General features: G+C 37.9%; 2 protein-coding genes and 1 long non-coding RNA gene across 4 annotated transcripts; 1 reads left to right on the top strand and 2 right to left on the bottom strand.

Annotated features, from left to right (window-relative positions):
• The first annotated feature begins 77 nt into the window (after positions 1–77).
• Positions 78–6,335, top strand: LOC103319340 (putative serine/threonine-protein kinase At1g09600). 2 transcript variants are annotated; one of them, XM_008220868.3, is made up of 8 exons: positions 78–1,507; positions 1,891–2,175; positions 2,795–3,112; positions 3,452–3,679; positions 4,438–4,535; positions 5,105–5,219; positions 5,309–5,593; positions 5,810–6,335. In XM_008220868.3, the coding sequence occupies exons 1-8, from the start codon at positions 1,025–1,027 to the stop codon at positions 5,936–5,938; spliced, it is 1,941 nt and encodes a 646-aa protein (XP_008219090.1). In that variant the 5' UTR covers positions 78–1,024; the 3' UTR covers positions 5,939–6,335. The 2 variants fall into 2 exon arrangements, with proteins under 2 accessions (XP_008219090.1, XP_008219089.1); XM_008220867.3 differs by having other exon boundaries at positions 5,306–5,593.
• Positions 6,336–7,316: 981 nt separating this feature from the next.
• Positions 7,317–13,160, bottom strand: LOC103319339 (electron transporter, putative (DUF179)). The gene is made up of 3 exons (XM_008220866.2): positions 12,701–13,160; positions 9,330–9,475; positions 7,317–8,227 (listed from the first exon to the last, which is right to left on the bottom strand). Exons 1-3 carry the CDS (start codon positions 12,960–12,962, stop codon positions 7,547–7,549), a joined length of 1,089 nt encoding a protein of 362 aa, XP_008219088.2. The 5' UTR covers positions 12,963–13,160; the 3' UTR covers positions 7,317–7,546.
• Positions 13,161–14,385: 1,225 nt separating this feature from the next.
• Positions 14,386–15,252, bottom strand: LOC103319338 (uncharacterized). The gene is made up of 3 exons (XR_016124284.1): positions 15,137–15,252; positions 14,969–15,047; positions 14,386–14,691 (listed from the first exon to the last, which is right to left on the bottom strand). It is a non-coding gene; the product is annotated as an uncharacterized LOC103319338 (long non-coding RNA).
• Between the last annotated feature and the right edge of the window lie 3,010 nt (positions 15,253–18,262).

Here is an 18,262-nt window from a genome sequence, read left to right as displayed (position 1 = left end):
CTACGAGGACATTGCGACGCACGTCTTGTTATACAGCATGCAATGCAAGCAAAGCAAAAACCAAAATCCACTCACTCCTCCATCACTCTCTTCTTCTCAGCTCAACCTATCTGAATGGATGCTTCTTCTTCTTTGCAACTCTCTCTCTCTTCCAAAACAGAAACAGAGAGTCAGAGTCAGAGTCAGAGTCAAGAGTTTCCTTCCTGTCAAGTCCTCAAAACCTTCGGTCCCTCGCGTTTCTCGGGGCCATGTACGCCCGCAAATCTCTATCTCTCTCTGCCAACCTCCAAATCACAACACACTACGTTACCCTCTTTTTTTTTTTCCTCTGTTTTTTTCTTTTCTTTTCTTTTTTAATTTTTTTGGATTTTCCATTCATGTCCTCTCCCCCCTCCCGTTCCTACTTCCTGGTTTCACAATCAACAAACCAAAGGCAGTTTAATTTTTATAGGATATTAATCGATAATTAGAAAAAACAAACAGAAAAATCTGCAAACCCAGAAACGCCAGGCAGCCCAGCCAGAACTCCTGCAATCCACGGGCACTTCATTTCTTAATTTTCAGGTGCAGGGATTTCTGGTCTGGTTTTTGGGTCTCCTATCTCTTTTGGGTATATATAAATTTATCTGTATTTCCTCCTATACATTAAAGTTTTGACATTTGGGTTTTGAGATTGGATTTTCCACACCTTCTGGTTTCTGCCACATTCTTTGATATATAGAGGTTTCTTTCTGCCTTTCCTTTCACATTTCCCGGATTCTGAATTTCCATGGAATTTGGGTATCTGGGTAAGGGTCAATAATCATCAAAGGCTTTAGCTATGTGAATTCAGGTTATTTATTGGGTGGAAAGAGATACCCAGATTGAGAATTGGAGGAAAAATGATGGATTGAAGGGAAACTCTTGGGTTTCCCCGGTAATGCAGGCAACATATTTGATTAATGATCTCACTCATATATTTTGCAAAAGGGGTGATTAGTTTGGAAGCATTGGAAACAGGGGATTTTGGGAGGTGCAAAAAAATATGGGCTGCATTTGTTCAAAAGGAGCCTCAGAACAGGAAAAGGTGGAGGATTCTGACACGGTAGAACACCCTTTGAAGGATTATTCGGTTCAATTGGTTGCTCCTACCCCATCATTGAGAGATGACTTTGTAGCCGAAGTAAGTGGTCTTGGTGGTGGTGGTGGTGGTGCTGATGGGTCAGTGCGCTTGTTATCAAACACGGCCTCAAGAGCCAATAGGAGAAGCAATGCTGCTAATGATGAAGATCCTAATAAGACCCAAGTCATCTCAAAACCTGGGAATTCTAATCATCAAAGATGGGCAACAATGGATATGGAAGCAAGTGAAAAGCAAACGGTGATGTCTAGGATAGTGAGCATGCCACATGGTGCAGAAGGAGAACAAACTGCTGCTGGATGGCCATCATGGCTAACTTCGGTTGCAGGAGATGCCATCAAAGGGTGGGTGCCTCGACGGGCAGACTCGTTTGAGAAGTTAGACAAAGTTAGTTCTAATTGTTGCTTCTCTAATTGCCTTTTATTTAGTGCTATAAATGCCTGCTTCAATTCTGTTGTGGTTTCTATGTCATGAAATGTTATGTGATTTCAAAGATAATGTTAATGACTGGTAAATGGATTTCAGCATGGTCTGAATGTTTAAGATAGAACAGCATCAAGTGCATCTTTGTGTGTCTATATTTGTAGTTTTGTATTTTACATTTGATATAAAATTACCGTCTATGTATTTGGGAAGTATGTACATTATTTATGTCAGATTTCGTTTGTATGTGTAGGCAGAATTTTTGTCTTAGGGTGAAATAGCTGTCCCGTTGACTATTAATTCAGCCATCTTATGTTTAACATTTCCAATGAATGTTTTCTTTGCAGATTGGACAAGGAACTTATAGCAGTGTATACAAGGCTCGTGACCTGGAAACTGGTAAAATTGTTGCACTGAAGAAAGTACGATTTGTAAATATGGACCCGGAAAGTGTTCGCTTTATGGCTAGAGAAATCCATATTTTACGAAGACTTGATCATCCAAATGTTATGAAACTCGAAGGGCTAGTCACTTCAAGAGTGTCATGCAGTTTATATCTTGTCTTCGAGTATATGGAGCATGACCTTTCTGGTCTTGCAGCAATACGCGGCAACAAGTTTACAGAAGCTCAGGTACGCACTTTTGTTTTGCTTTCAAACATTTAAAGATTTTCACTGTGGCCATTATTTGTTTAATGAATCAGGTCGTATGGTTTGACATGTTTTACCTATGAATTAAGTACTAATTGAGTATGATGAATTCTTTTTTTAATGTTAAAGATTGAAATGATCAAATTCTGTAACCAAACAGAGAAACAATCAAATTCATTTTCTATTTCCTTCCTGGGAAATATTTCAGTGAAATCAAGAGATGGAGCCCCTTCTTCTCTTGTACCTTTCTCGTCTGTCTATTTATTTACTTCGGCTTCTTATCTTGAGTAGTCCCTGTACCATTTCAGACATATCATTTTCGTCCTTATTCTTTCAAGTCGATCAATGTCATCCCCATCCTCTCATGTCGCACATCAATGTCATCCTCGAAGTCAGTTCCGTCCAATTTTCCGTCAAAGGAATACTATTTCAAGCAATACTAATGTTTGGATTTTCCGTGAACTTGTTATGTTGTCTGTACTCTCCTTTTTCTTCCGTTGAAATGCCATTTTGTCTCTGCTTTTACTGTTATTTTAAAACTGAAGAATACTTGTTTGCAACAAAATATTGTTAAATTATAATTCATGTGATGGAATTGCAGATTAAATGTTATATGCAACAGTTGCTTCTCGGACTTGAACACTGTCATAGTCGAGGTGTCCTGCACCGAGATATCAAGGGTTCAAATCTTCTGCTTGACAATGACGGAGTCCTTAAGATTGGTGACTTTGGTCTGGCTACCTTTTATGAGCCTGGTCAAAAGGAGCCATTAACTAGTCGTGTTGTAACTCTGTGGTTTAGGGCACCTGAGCTTTTGCTTGGTGCCACTGCATATGGAGATGCTATAGACCTGTGGAGCACTGGCTGTATCCTTGCGGAAATGTATGCTGGAAAGCCTATCATGCCTGGTAGAACAGAGGTAAAGGAGTTATTCCTATAAATCTAATGACAATTTGTAATGATGAGTTATGTTTACATTCCTAGTTCATGAGTTACTCTTCTTCTTTTGTTTGCTTGGTTTATGATAAAAATTGCCAAAACTTATAGAGCAGTCAATTTATTCTGTATGGGTTTTCTTCGAGAATAAGTTATCAACAAGTTTCATATCTTCTAGTTTTATATATTTGTGCATACAAATTATCTGTAACACATTAACTGAACTTTCTCTTGAGTTTTTATTTAACTTACATAAATTTAGTAATAGTTGTAAAATCAAATCTGTTATATTAAGTGGCAGTTAATATTTGTTAATTTTCAGGTGGAACAAATGCATAAGATTTTTAAGCTTTGTGGTTCACCGTCTGAGGACTTCTGGAAGAAAACAAAATTACCACATGCAACTAGTTTCAAACCTCAACAACCTTACAAGCGTCGTATTGCTGACACTTTCAAAGAGTTACCTTCTTCATCTTTGGCTCTTATTGATAGACTCCTTTCGATAGAACCAGAGAAGCGGGGATCAGCTGCTTCGGCACTTAGCAGTGAGGTAAATTTGAGTTTCTTCTTTTAATACTAAAACCATATATGCCTTCATACTGCTGTTTAATGCTATATATCTTCTGGTTTTGTGTTAGTTTCACCAACTTGAAAATATTATATCACGCAATTGTTCCTATAGTTTCCAGAAATTTCTTCTCCTCTGTGTTTTCATGGGAAAACAATGGTCTTTAGTTCTGGGAATAGCAATTTATTGACTAAATGAAGTTCTGAGAATTGAAGAGATATTGTCTTTAGCTTATTGGATATGGTTTCTGCTACTTAAGAAAAAAAGTTCCGTCCCATATCTGACTTTTTCTCATACTTTGCGTAACAGAAAAACTATACTTTGTCAAGAGCTGAGGGAAATGACAAAGGCGTAAGGATCACTTATCTTGACAGGAAATTATTGAAATACATTTAAGTTGTTTCTCTTATGCATATCCGAATTGTATAATTAACTGGGTTATCAATCATACACGCCAATGTAGACCACATTTTGGAGAAATTGTTTGAACTGTAAGAAGGCCTTGGTATAGTTCATTTTTCCATTAAAACCTACGCAACCAATATTACCTCTAGTCAAGAAGAGAAAAGAGTATTACTTGTTATAGCTAACCAATTATTTAGAAAAAAAGAAAAAGAAAAAATTGCAAACATGGAAAATGATTTTTTGTTCATTGCTCCTGTCAATATCCTTTTGATATCATTTATGAATGTGGTTCAAGTGTGAATATGGTTAATTTAATTTGGATATGTTTATTTCAGTTCTTCACTACGCAGCCACTACCTTGTAATCCATCAAATCTACCAAAATATCCTCCAAGCAAGGAGTTTGATGCCAAGCTTCGGGATGAGGAAAAAAGGTACATCTCTAGGTGGCCTCTATTTCTTTGAGTCTCATGTAGATATTGAAGATAAGAAAATATTAACAATCTTATTCATTTTAGTTTCTCACAGTTTTAGTTGTAATATTGTACTTCTCAGTTTATTTTCCTCTTATTATCCTTTCCCTAAACTGATAAGTTGATAATATATTGGGAGAGAATGAATAAGTAGAAGTATTAGAAGTATTGTTAAGTATTTTTACCTGAGGCAGGCTGTGTTTGGCACTTAGAATTATAGCTTCTAGGATTACTGACACGCAGGTGTGAATTTGGATATGTTTACTCAACCCATTTTTGTAATATATGATGGTGATATGATGATTTATAACAGAAGAAAGTAACTAAGCTGTCACTATAGATATATAACTCTACTAGGTTCCAAATCCCTCACAGCTTTTGCTCGGAGATATGTTTTCTGAGTGAAGCTTAAATTAAAAACATCCATCTCCTTTAAGATTAGTAAGAAGAAAATTTTATAACATTTCTCAGAAGGTGATGCTGTCATAGTTCCTCGACTCTTACATATTCTATCTCTTATTATATTTCAGGCGAAAAGTAGATGCTTTTAAAGGACGTGGTACTGAATCTGTTAGAAGAAGTTCAAGAGATACCAAGGCAGTGCCAACACCAGAGTTTAATGCTCAGGGAGATGCATCTTTGCAGGTATTATAAATGGCTCAACACATGTACTCATTAATTAATTCTTGTACTTGATATTTTGAGTTTCACTTTGGCTAACATAAATATAGCAGGGACAGAGAAACCTGAAAACCACAGGTCACAAGTACATGCCCCAACGAGACAGTGTCTCTGGCTTTGCAATGGAACCGTCTGGAGGAGCTAGGCAGAATGGATACTCGCATTGTAGTTCAATGATACACCCTAGTGCAGTAGAATCATCATTGAATAAGACAGTTTCTACACTAAATAAGTCAGAGCTAAGGACACAGAAATCTCACAAGCCTCAAGCTGGAGCAGACTTTTTTATTTCTTCCAATAAGAAGGATGAAAGAGTGCATAGCAGAGATTCCAGAATGGTAAGGAATTGATTTTGTTTCTTCGAATGTTGTCAACTAATCAGGGATTAGACAGGACCATTTTAACACAATGTGGCATAGATTACTAAAGAATGTGCAAGCTTTTTTGTAATTTTGCCCATATGCCCTTTTCAAATTCCTTTTCCTTTTTGTACTCTTGTTTTCTGATATAACGGTATTCTTGAATTATGAACCACCTTATTTGTATGGTTTCAGGGCTATGTACCCAAAAACAGAATCCATTACTCTGGACCATTGGTGCCCCCAGGAGGAAACATTGAAGACATGCTCAAAGAGCATGAGAGGCAAATCCAACAGGCTGTACGTAAAGCACGGGCACGTTGACAGGGGCAGACCAAATAGAGAACTTTGATAACAACCATGGAAGACATCGGTGGTCCTGAACAGTCGATATTCTGCTGCCTCTCTTGTAACCATGCTGTCTGCTCACCAAAAAGGGCCACTTGCACCTGCCAAGTTTGCTAGTGAACTATAAAAGCCAATGAGAAATGTTAGCATGGAGGCTGAACCAAGATGAACGTAGTTATATATTCAGAAATGAAAAGCAATGTATGGGGTGGATGATATATTCTTTTGTACCACTGAAGTGAGAAGCGATAAGGATTTGTGGGTTTTTTGTTGGTTACTCAACAATTATAGGTTTCAGGCTTTCGCCTTGTACAGAGGACGGATGTTGTTGATGTACATTGTAAGATATCGATTTTCTTTTCTTCATGATTCAGTTTTCTTGTAAGTTACGAATACGCTGGATTTTACGCGCTGATATGCATACTGGGCTAATCTGTCAACAGTCTGTACGCAATAATTACCAGTTTTTGAGGCAACATGATCAACTCCAGCGATGCTACTCTTGCTGTGGAAAGCAGCATTAGAAGATGTAATTTTTTCCTTCCTATCTAAAAGGGGAAAAAAATTAACAAAATAGTTATCTCAAATATATCTTTAATGTGACACCAGACTGTAGGGATAAAATCATTTTTTACCACATTACAAGACAACCTATTAACATCCACAAATAATGAGACAAAAATGGGCCACGGCCATCGTCCACTCGAAGCTTCCCTCCGCAATCCTAAAACAGCAATACAACCACAACTGGACGAGGCTCCTATAGTATTTCCCACCGTTCATTTAATGGGAAGGACGCCCTCTAAAACAGCCGTAAACCGCAAGCAAGAAAGCTGACAAAACCCTAACAAACCCTGGTTGTGAGACTGGCGGTGCTAGAAAAACCCTAACCTATAGGACGTTATATTTTGCTAGTATCTTTTGATAAGTAGTCCGTTCATTTAGGGAGCTGATGAGAGAGGAGACCAATCCATAAATTGAACTTAGGGTAACCCAAAAGAAAAATAATTATCCTTGGACTGTTAATGGAATAAAACAATGAAACCAAATTGACAAAATTGAACGTCGGAATCAAATGCCTTCTAACATAGTGATTAGAATGTAGTTTACCATTATTATTTGTAGCTAAAATGCATGGGAAGTATATGTAAGAAAGGAGGGGGAGGAGGGAGATGAAGAAATGAAAGCTAATTGCATGAAACAAAGACTTGAAAAGAAAAAAGCCAATTAAAACTATTTAAAAAATTTCTAATTGGTTTTTAGTTTGTATTTATGTATCATTCCTAAGACAATTTACAGTACTGTCAAAGAGATTCTGCAGTACATCTCTTGAGCTAGATAAGAAGACATTGCATACAAGAACCACACAAATAGCAACTTCTTTATTGGGAAGGAAAATAGAAAACTGAGAGAAAGAAAAGGAAAAAAACAACAAAAAGGAAGAAATAAAACAAGATGTACTAACTTGAAGAGCCAGCAAACTTTCTGTACAATTGGCTTAACATATACATTAACTGCACGACTCGCTTTATAACTCTAGAACTAGTTTTTGTTTAGTGAGCACCAACGATATCATAAATTAGACTACATATCCTGCTGCTTAGGCTTTCGACTCAATTCAGAATACTGGCCACCCATTAGCTGCAAAATTTCTTCCCACAAATTTTCTGACGAAGACTCTGATGAAGCCCCGTAAATCAAATTTGAGCTGCAAGCAGCCACGTACCAATAATCCGATTCAATCTCCTCTGTCAACTGATCCAGCTGCCACCCAGCATATCCAACAAAGAATCTGAAATCCTGGGGCTTAACAAGACCCTTCTTTACTAGCCCAGCAGCTTCATCCAGGCTGTTACGAGCACCAAAACAAAGGCCAGGGATCACTTCTTCAAACCCAGGAAGCTTTGTCTTGCCCGCTGTTTTTAACAAAAACATGCTTGCCTCGAGAGGCCCACCAAAATGCAAAGAACAATCAGAAAATGTGGTTGCAAGATCAAGATTAGTGGGCTTCATGTGTTTGATCCTTTTGTGGAGTGGCCTGTTGATAACAACTCCAAATGGCCCCTCTTCTGGGTGTCTGGTTCCTGATCTGAGGAGAAGAACAACAGTTCTTTCAAAGGTGCGAACTCCGTCAAGCTTTTCTGTGGCAACCAGGACACAGCCTGTCTCAGGTACAGAAATAGGATGAGCCCACTTCAGGCCAAGAGGTTTCGATTGGTAGGGAGTCCCACCTTGGTTCTGAGCATCAGATTCCGCTTGTTCTCCCTGTTGAAAGTTTCCAGTGTAAACTTGACAATTTATGGAGGATCATCAGAGATTTTATTTGGTAATGATGCTAGAATTACTAACATCCTGTGAGGACCAACATAACTTACAAGCACATTATTTGGATCTGGCCATTAGACTTAATAAATGCTAGACTTCAGATAAATATGATCCTAAGAAAGTGCCAGAAAATTTTACACAGGCAACGTAATGCTAGATCAGGGGGTATTCCAGGAATATCACTTGGAATATCACTTGTTTCTTTCCCGGAAGGAAACTCCCTAAATGTATATGGAATGATGCACCAAAAGGCCACAAACCAATACCAGTTGTGAAAAAAAGAAAAGAAATCTATGCTAGGGTATTTACACTTCTACAAGGCTCTGCATCATCAACTTAGAACAGTAAAGACAATGAAATACATAAGGGGGGAGCAACAAAAGACCAAAAAAAGTTTATCAAAGGAAAACAGGAGAAACACGGAAAAGCAGTCCATCAGATGAATGGTCCATGTTAATGAAAAGTGGATGGGTTGGGTCAAATGTTGATTTTTCATTTTGGAAACCCGGAAAAACCAACTGATCTACATAGATTTTCTATCTGTGTATTTGTAAAAACTCAAATCAGAAGGTCAACTCAAGCCCATCCATGTTACCTTTGCATACCCCCTTCAGCCCTTCAGCCTCCTCCCATATATCTCCTCTCTTTCTCTATCTCTGTCTCTCTTGATTTTTCAATCAGATTTCTTTTACTGATTTTCAAATAAGTTGGAGATTTTCTTTGTGTATTTGTGTAGTAAGATATTTGTGATATGGTCGGTCTGTGTCAGTGAGTTTCGCTTTATCTAAAAAAACAGGAGTATCGGTATGGGTCATATGGCTGAGAAACCAAATTTAACTGAGAGGGCAAATAACACATGTAAACTAATCAATACCAAGATGTTTGGAAATTCTATAAGGCTCATTATCACCTTGAAATAAAAAAGATTAACTAAAAGGTGAGAGGAGTGAATTTCCTATATCTGATGAGTATCCTATAGGACACAATGATTACGCACTTTAGTTTCAGAGGACATTAGCCCTTCAGGAAAGTAAAACATCACCTGCCACCCAGTATATAGCTTTGCTCTGAACTCTCTCCAATCCAAGTTTATACGATAATTTTTCTGGGAAGAACTGTCTCTTAAGTTTTCTGAAGTATCGTTTTTTTTTTCACCATCACCTTCTGGAATAGAGCGGTCACCATTTCCTGTATGAAATATCACCACCATACATGACGTCATAAATTAAGTTGTAGCAGAAAAACAGTAGTTATTTTTGCCAATAGGTACAAAGTTGGTCAGGACCCTAGACCATGCTCAATGAAAGTAATATGTGAAAGCTAAGACCTGCCTTCAGGTATACATACATACATACACACATACGGAGGATATGTATTTTGGATTGATTTAGGATTTTACAAAGAAAAAAAACACAAAGAAAGAAAGAACCATGTAGATAATCACTTAGAAAAAAGCTAGAACCCGTAGAGCTGTAAGTGTAAGGGAAAGTAATATTATTTAAAATCCCAGCCACAACCCTAGGATATTCTCTCAATAGAATAAACGGAAATGGAATAGATCATTAAGCACTTGGGGTTAGCCCAAGTGATCAAGGAGGGTGGGTGATGAATTAGGATTAGGATAGCTCAAGGGTTCAACTCCCTCCACAACCAATGAAAAAACAGAAAAGATCATTAGCTTCCTGAAAGCAGTGAAGATATACATTAAACTGGACAGAAAATTTCAAATTTAAGACACTTTACCCTTCTGGCCATTCTACACCTGACTATTGGGATCAACAAAATCTAGTAAACTACCACCAAATACATGATCCTTTAAAACAGTAACCATATATACTAAAAATCTACAGCTTGGAAAAGTTTTAAGCTGAGAAGTGATTGGTGAGCTAAACCAATAGAATTGAGTACCCAGGGAAAAAAAACACTAACATTCGAGTGAGTGTAGGTTACAAAATGGGTTTCTGCAAAGAAATATAAGTTTACAAGGGAACCTTTCTCTATTGTTGGATAGAACATATTCATAGGCTCTTTGAGGTATAGGAAGTGGTGTGTGGAATTGAGAACAAGGATTATATCCTGTAAATTCTAAACAACGAGTTAGTAGTTGTATCCATTGTCAAGAAAATCTAGATATTAACTCTTCTTCGCAGGAATGCAGTATTTACAGATACTCCAGTCCTTGCATGGTTTTCCCTTGTTATTTTAAGCAAGCTCTGATAATGATAGGTCTCAATTTCTTAACATTTCAAGATCAAACTAATAGCTCTTTGACCGAGAATTGATTTTAAAACCACAAAATGCACCAAACAATCACTGTCTATCGCAAGTGGGGACACTTATGTGCCAGACTCTAATTCGACGAAACAAATGAATCTTTTGTCAATGTTGTCCAAACAGTCATGTAAATTGTATAATGCTGTAAGAGTAGAAAATATGGACACTGCGCCTAATATAAAGCATTACACATCTCTACCTTGGATGCTAAAATTAAAAATAGAATAGCATCGTAAAAATGACAAATAGATAGGGGACAATGATAAGAAGCTTGGCTTCCTTCTAGGAGTAATCTAGCAATACCACCAACTGTCACTGTCTTGAAAACAAGAAATGAGGTTGGCAGTTTATCTAGTCTTTACATACTTAACTCCTTCAAACATCCAACAAAACTTGATACTGTCTTGAAAATGCTGAGAACTTGAGCAGAAATACAATAAGGCTTTACATAAATTTATCTCGAATATGAGTTTCCTTCCTTCCTTCCACCTTTTCCCTTCTTCCAAAGGAAAAAAAATGAAAAATAGGGTGTTGCGCAGACCAAATTATGCCACTGTACCCATATCGTGTCAACTAACCCCATGACCCGGCCCAGCTCAATATGCACAACATAGATTTTGGATCTACTATTTCTACTAATAATGAAACTTTAACGGGTTGAGAAATAAGAAAGCATCTGTAAGCTATATAGTTACTCCAAGAGGCAAACAATTGTGATGAGAGATATGATTGATGCTGGATGAGTTGCATTATCTAATACCGCAAAGTATAGTTATTAGCATATTGCAAGCACTCCCTTAAGACATAATTTATACAGATCATCTTTACAATGTTAACCACTTTGAAATAATATTTATTCTTATGAGTAAACAGTGGCAGTTTGCATCCCTTTTTGCCAATCTAATTTGGCACCCAGTATACCAGTTATGTACATCGTATATTCCAAACCCCAAAGGCTTTATTCAGTTGCTATAAGCAACTAAATAAAAATAAAAAAGCAACAGTTTAAGAAGTTTTCCTCTTTGCTTTTTGGCTCTTGAAACCATAAAAACCAAGTTGCATATAAACATTTTATATTTTTCAAAAACTAGTTTTAGTTTTACTCAATGATCACATTTTTCTCCATGTTATATCTTTCCAGAGCTAGTTTACAGTTCTCACATATGTCATAGACAACCGTGGTCCATATTAAACTCAAGATCCCCTATCCAGTTCTTAGCCTCCACAACTGACAACATTCCTGCTCGCACATACCTGGGTGGCATGCAACACTCTACCCAGGAGCTGAGACTTCTTCTCAGACATACAAGAGACAGCACAAGCGGACAACTGTAGCATAAGCACACTTTTGGATAAACTGAGCCAGCTAAGACAGGGAAACTTCTAAACTTTTCTGTCCCGTACAGCACTAGGAACAAGTATTCATTCTGATGCATAGTAGCTGGCGGCACAGATGACTATCCTAGTTCCACCAATTTATCGGCTCGAACTAGAACATCTCCCAAAGTTGTTCCTTAAGAAACAGGTAAACCACGGCTTTCAAACCATAAATTTATCTTGTCCCACCAAGCTAGATACAAGTTCGCAAGGAGATTGATAAATGCGGATCTCCAAGGACCTGTACCACCCATCCAGGTAAAAACTACCAAAATGTTCTACAAAGGAAGCTTCGCTTTTTACGAAAGCAGTAGTGACAGAGGCCTAATCCCATGTGCACCAAGGGTATCTGATGATTATAAGCAGATAGCTGAAGCAGACCCTATACCAGCAACCCCATGATGGGCCAGCCCCTCAGGCCTATAAATGCACTCCCCAACTAATATTTGGGCATTCTGTTTTCTTTGGTTCCAAGCCTAAAACTTAGTGTTTAGCTTAAACATCAGAGAATCCAAGTTCAGTAGACGGTAGATTTCGACATCTACATGCTCCAGCTCCCCGGAACCCAAACAGAGCAGAAAGTCAAACTTCACAATTATAAACGTTGAAATTTCCCACGATGCTCATCTATCACCACGATCACAAACCCATAAACACAAATCGAAGCAAGATAAACCAAACGCACTAGCAAATCAAAATCTAAGAAAACAAAATTCATAGCGACCAATCACATGCAATTCAATTCCAGTTCAGAAAGCATACCTGAAGAAGAGGAAGAGTTAGATGAATTTCCATTATTGTTCTTCTTCCCCATGGCTCTGACAACCAAAGAACGAAACCCATTAGAGGAAACCCTGTGCTTCGAATTCAAGACCCCACTCTCAAAGTCCCTCCCATCTTCAACACCAGCCCAAGAAGGCCTCACATTTCCGAAGTTCCAAGAAATGGGTTTCTCAGTAAACGAGTTCCTATGCATAAAAGGGCTTCTGTTGATGTTCTTGACGTGCAGGGAGCACAGATCCATGGCGGCCTCACCAGCAGAACAGTTTTCTGGGAAAGAGAAAATATGGGTCTGCAGAGTCTACTGTTCTTCTCAACGTTGGAAACGATGAGAAAGAGAGTGAGAGAGTGGAGGGTGAGAAAATCGGTAACGGATATATAAAATGGAAAACCAACAAAACGAAGACACCAATCAGAAATCAGAGGAGAGCTGAAAACGACGGTATGCAGCAGAGAGAATATGCTTTATTTTAATCGAGTTGTGTGTTTGTGAGGCAGTGAGAGAATGCGGTTTCACAGCCTGGTGATTTTAGTGTGGTTACATCTAGGCGAGTTGCGCGTGCGCTGGCGGGTAAAGTTGTAAACTGACGCGCGTTTGCAACCGCTTCTTCACCATGTCTCCGCAATGAGCAGACTTTTCTCGAGCATGTTTTCTAAAATTTTATATTCAAGTGTGGTGTTTTGGGTGAAAATTCATATATTTGTAGGACTTTTGAGACGTGAGTGCGAGCATTCATATATTTGACGGAAAATTTACTAAAATTTTCTGTAATTAAATGAAAATGAAAATTGAAAAGATGTGACTATTTAAGTTTTGAAATAATGCATTTTTAAGTGAACAGATGACTTACTTATTTCTTCAAATAAAGTCACATATTTTGATAAATGTTCTTCAAATTCAATAAATAGGCAAGTTCCACACATTTTAGAAGTAACTTTTAACACTTACATATTCAAACACATACTCCACCAATGCTAGAAATTATTATAGTGTAGTGTCTCATTAAGTACAATCATGGTTCGCCTTATGATTTGGAGTGCAATAGTTGTAAGGACGTGGTCGTTGTATTTTGGGGAGGCAAGCGCAGGTCAATCATGATCACTGTAGTGGGGGCGTAAATTCTCTTAAAGACATAATGCCAAGCATCTATCAGCACCAATTTTTTAGGTTTTTCCAACTCATATCATGTTAATTTAGAATTGTGTATGCTTGTAATTTTAAGCATGAAATTGTATGAATTTTTTTTAAAACTCTATGCAATTTGACCCTATTTCTACAATAATTAAATTTTGATGGTTCTGTGTTAAAAGTAGAGTTATTTAAACTAACACCCCCTCAAATTTTTGAGTTTTTCACAAAACCTTTTGAGGTTTCAAGTTGCAATAAGATGTATACACTGGCCTTGGTTGCTTGCATTTGCTCTGCATCCTCAAGCGCGCGCAGCTTGAATAGTTTTGAGATTGCCAACGAATTGTTCAACTTCTTTCTTCACGTTCAAAACAAGTTACCTCTTCTTCTATGAATTAGTTGTTGAACTTGAAGGCAAGTTTAACGATATTAACGACTTTTCTAGCTTAAGAACACACACCAAATCAAAGTTACCCAAGGCAAACAAAACACACCTTCTAAAGGAACAGCAAAAACTGGGAACTGATACACAATAAAATAAGAGAAAGCCAAGGTAAACTTCAAACCCAAATTCACCAGTTCCTCAGAGTACATTTTACGAATTAATGACACAAAGGAAGTTTTGCAAATGATCAATACACCAGTAGAATAGTTAAATACAAAGTTTCTGCTTACGAAACAAAAAAAATCAGGCAATCATCAAGCTCAGTCGACCTTCCAAATTCACCATGTCTCTGTCAAGTAGTTCTCAAGGCAGTGGTGAAAATAATCAAAATTTCAGTTATTGGAACTTCCGTAGGCTGACTTTTGATGGTTTACATCACTCTGTTTGCTTCAGCAGTCTCTGAAATGATGACACATACATAGTTGATCAATTAATTTGCTTCTTGCAATCAATCATTTCTCTTAGAGGGGATTAAATTTTTGAGAAACAACTAAAGCATGCAGATTAAACAATACAAGAAACCTCGTGTGGCATAACAAGTAAATTAAAATTAACTCCAGAGATTTAACAAAACAAACATCAAAGCACCTTTCATACTCCTTTGAAAAATCCTCTTCATAGAAAAATCATGATATATGCGAACAATTACTTATAGTTTTAGTAGGAAGAAAAATACCTAGCAAGTCACCATCTCAAGATTTTATATGCCGCCGAGACAGATGTTTTCATAAATGTACCTAGCGAGTCACCATCATCTGAAGATTTTGAAGGAAACAAATATGATGATAGTTCGAATTGATACATAAGTACGTAAATAATTAAGAGATTGCTAGAGCTTAATTACCAGATAATGTGGATGTTTGGGATCGTAGCAGAAATCTTGGCCCACTCATTGACTTCGTTGTAATGCTCTGCAAGTCTCGGAGTTAAGATCATCTCAAGAGTCTGCAGTGGTGTTTTTGTTAGAGTTTTGTATAGGTTTTGAAGAAGAAGAGAAAAACAATATGCAAGAGAAAACCGAGAGCTTAGCTAAAACAAAACTTCTGTATTTTTGTATTGTATGCTCTAAAAACTTTCGGGCAAGCACAGTGTGTGCTATATGACTGTTAGAGAAATAGCTGGATTCTCTTACATCACTTGAGAATCACAGCCTTACATCCAAAACTGCCTTCTAAGATCTTTACACGTGGCTATAGCCACTTAACACTAACTGACGCCTCACACTTGCCTATTTTAGAGACTAAGTGAATACACCATTTCAGCTTAGGGACTTTAATCACACTCTCATCAGCTCACCACTTATATTTCAACACTCCCCTTTAAGTTGTGAGCTGATTTCACACCAAGTTTCTCTCTGAGATAGCAGAAACGATCCTTAGCCAATGCCTTAGTAAAAATGTCTGCTAGTTGCTCATTTGTGGGGCAATAGATCAAATCCACAGTTCCTTCTTGCAAAGCATCTTTAATAAAATGATACCTCCGATCAATATGCTTGGTTTTCTGATGGAAAACAGGATTCCTTGTAATGGCAATAGCTGAAATGTTGTCACAGTGGAGAGGTGTAGCTTCTGTTTGAAGTTCTCCAAAGTCTTCTAGGACAAATCTCAACCAAATAGCTTGTGTTGTTGCTTCAGAGGCACTGATGTATTCAGCTTCTGCAGTAGAGAGTGCAACACAATTTTGCTTGACTGAGGCCCAAGCAAACACTCCACTCCCAAAAGAAAAAGCGTATCCAGATGTGCTCTTGCTATCATCCACTGAGCCACTCCAATCGCTGTCACAATAGCCAATTAGAACTGCCCCTTTTCCTTTCACATACTCCAGACCATAATCCAAGGTTCCTTTTACATATCTAAGGACACGTTTTGCTGTTCCAAGGTGTTTGCTAGTGGGACAATGCATAAACCTTGCAAGCAGACTAATCGCAAAACATAATGTCTGGTCTAGTAGTGAGATACAGACTCCCAACAATCCTTCTATATTGCTCTTCACTTGCCAAACCACTCCCATCATCCTTACTTAGTTTCTCTGAGGTAACTAGTGGAATAGACACCGGTTTACACTCACTCAAACCAAATCTGTTTAACAGAGTTGTTGCATATTTCTTCTGATGAATGAATATGCTTGTTGGTGTTTGAATGACTCCCATTCCCAAGAAGTGATGCAAGAGTCCCAGATCAGTCATTTCATACTTCTCCTTCATGTCCTTCTTAAAATCTTCTAGCATTTCATGATCATTTCCAGTGTAGACTATATCATCTACATAAATGGAAAATATCAGGATATTTTCTGCACCTCTTGCTTTGACATAAAGTGTAGCTTCACTTTGACTCTTTGTAAATCCACACTCAGCAAAATAACCATCAATTTCACTATACCAAGCTCTTGGCGCTGTTTCAAGCCATATAGAGCTTTGTGTAGTTTGTAAACCTTGTTTTCACTTCCTTTTACCACAAATCCTTCCGGCTGGTCTACATACACTTCTTCCTCTAAAATACCATTTAGAAAAGCTGACTTGACATCCAATTGGTACAGCTGCCAACCCTTCTCAGCTGCAAGGGCAATCAAGGTTCGAATAGTGTCTAATCTAGCCACTGGTGCAAACGTTTCATTGTAGTCCACCCTGGTTTTTGTGAGTATCCCTTGGCCACCAGTCTTGCTTTATTCTTCTGCTCGAGCCATCCAAATTTAGCTTAGTTTTAAACACCCATTTAACTCCAATAACTGGTTTTTCCATAGGTCTCAACAAGTTCCCATGTCTTATTCTTTTCTATCATATTCAACTCATCTTTCATTGCCTTCAACCATGATTCCTCCTTTATAGCTTCTTCAAACTTCTCAGGCTCCATTGTGCACAGGTTGCATTGTGCCAAAATGTCATCCAACTTCCTCCATTTCAATGGTGTATGATCGAAGGTCTGAGTATCTTCCAACCTACTGCTTTCCTTGCTTGATTCTCCATAGGAAGTTGCTGAGTTTCCAGCAGTGAAACCAGAATTTTGAGGCCCTATAGGTGTCTCAAACGAATTCACTTGAGAATTTCTAGGCTGCTCCTCAAAGTTCATCATAACCACAGAATTGTCAGACACTTCTTTCCAATTCCAGCTTGTTCCTTCATCAAATACAACATCCCTTGATAAGAGTAGTTTTCTAGTGATAGGATCAAACACTCTATAACCCTTTCACATGTTGCATATCCGACAAAAACTCCTTGTGCTTTTGGCATCCAATTTCTGTCTATTCTCCTCTGGTTTATGCACGAAACACACACTGCCAAACACTTTTAAATGAGCAACACCTGGTTTTCTGGTGCTATAGGCCTCAAAAGGAGTCTTATCCCTAAGAGCCTTAGTAGGACATCTATTCAAGATGTACACTGCTGTGTGGACAGCTTCTGCCCATAGATAATAGGGCAGCTCCTTCTCATGCAACATAGCCTTAGCCATCTCTACCACAGTCCTATTTTTTCTCTCTACCACTCCATTTTGCTGGGGTGTGTAAGCCATGGAGAATTGTCTTTGAATCTCTGCATCTTCACATAGTTTATTGAATTCACTAGAAGTGAACTCACCCCCTCTATCACTTCGAACACATTTCACTTTGTAACCACTTTGCAACTTCACCATAGACTTGAATTTTCAAAAACAATTTAGTGCATCCGACTTGTATCTCAAGAAGTAGACCCAAATCATCCTTGTAAAATCATCTATGAGTAACATGAAATATTTGTTACCTCATAGAGATTCATTTTGCATTGGTCCACACAAGTCCATGTGTATAAGTTCAAGAGGTGTACTAGCTCTCCATGCTTGATCTTTAGGAAACCACTCTGTGTGTTGTTTTCCTAATTGGCAGCCTTCACACACTTCATTTACAGTTTCCAAATGTGGCAGCCCATGTACCATCTCTTTTTCCTTGAGTTGGTTTAGGCCTTTCAAGTGTAAATGACCCATTCTTTTATGCCAAACCC

This window comes from Prunus mume, linkage group LG2 (assembly GCF_029339155.1).
Source record: "Prunus mume cultivar Tortuosa linkage group LG2, ASM2933915v1, whole genome shotgun sequence".
Taxonomy (NCBI): Eukaryota; Viridiplantae; Streptophyta; class Magnoliopsida; order Rosales; family Rosaceae; genus Prunus; species Prunus mume.
This window is presented reverse-complemented; position numbering and strand designations above follow the sequence as displayed.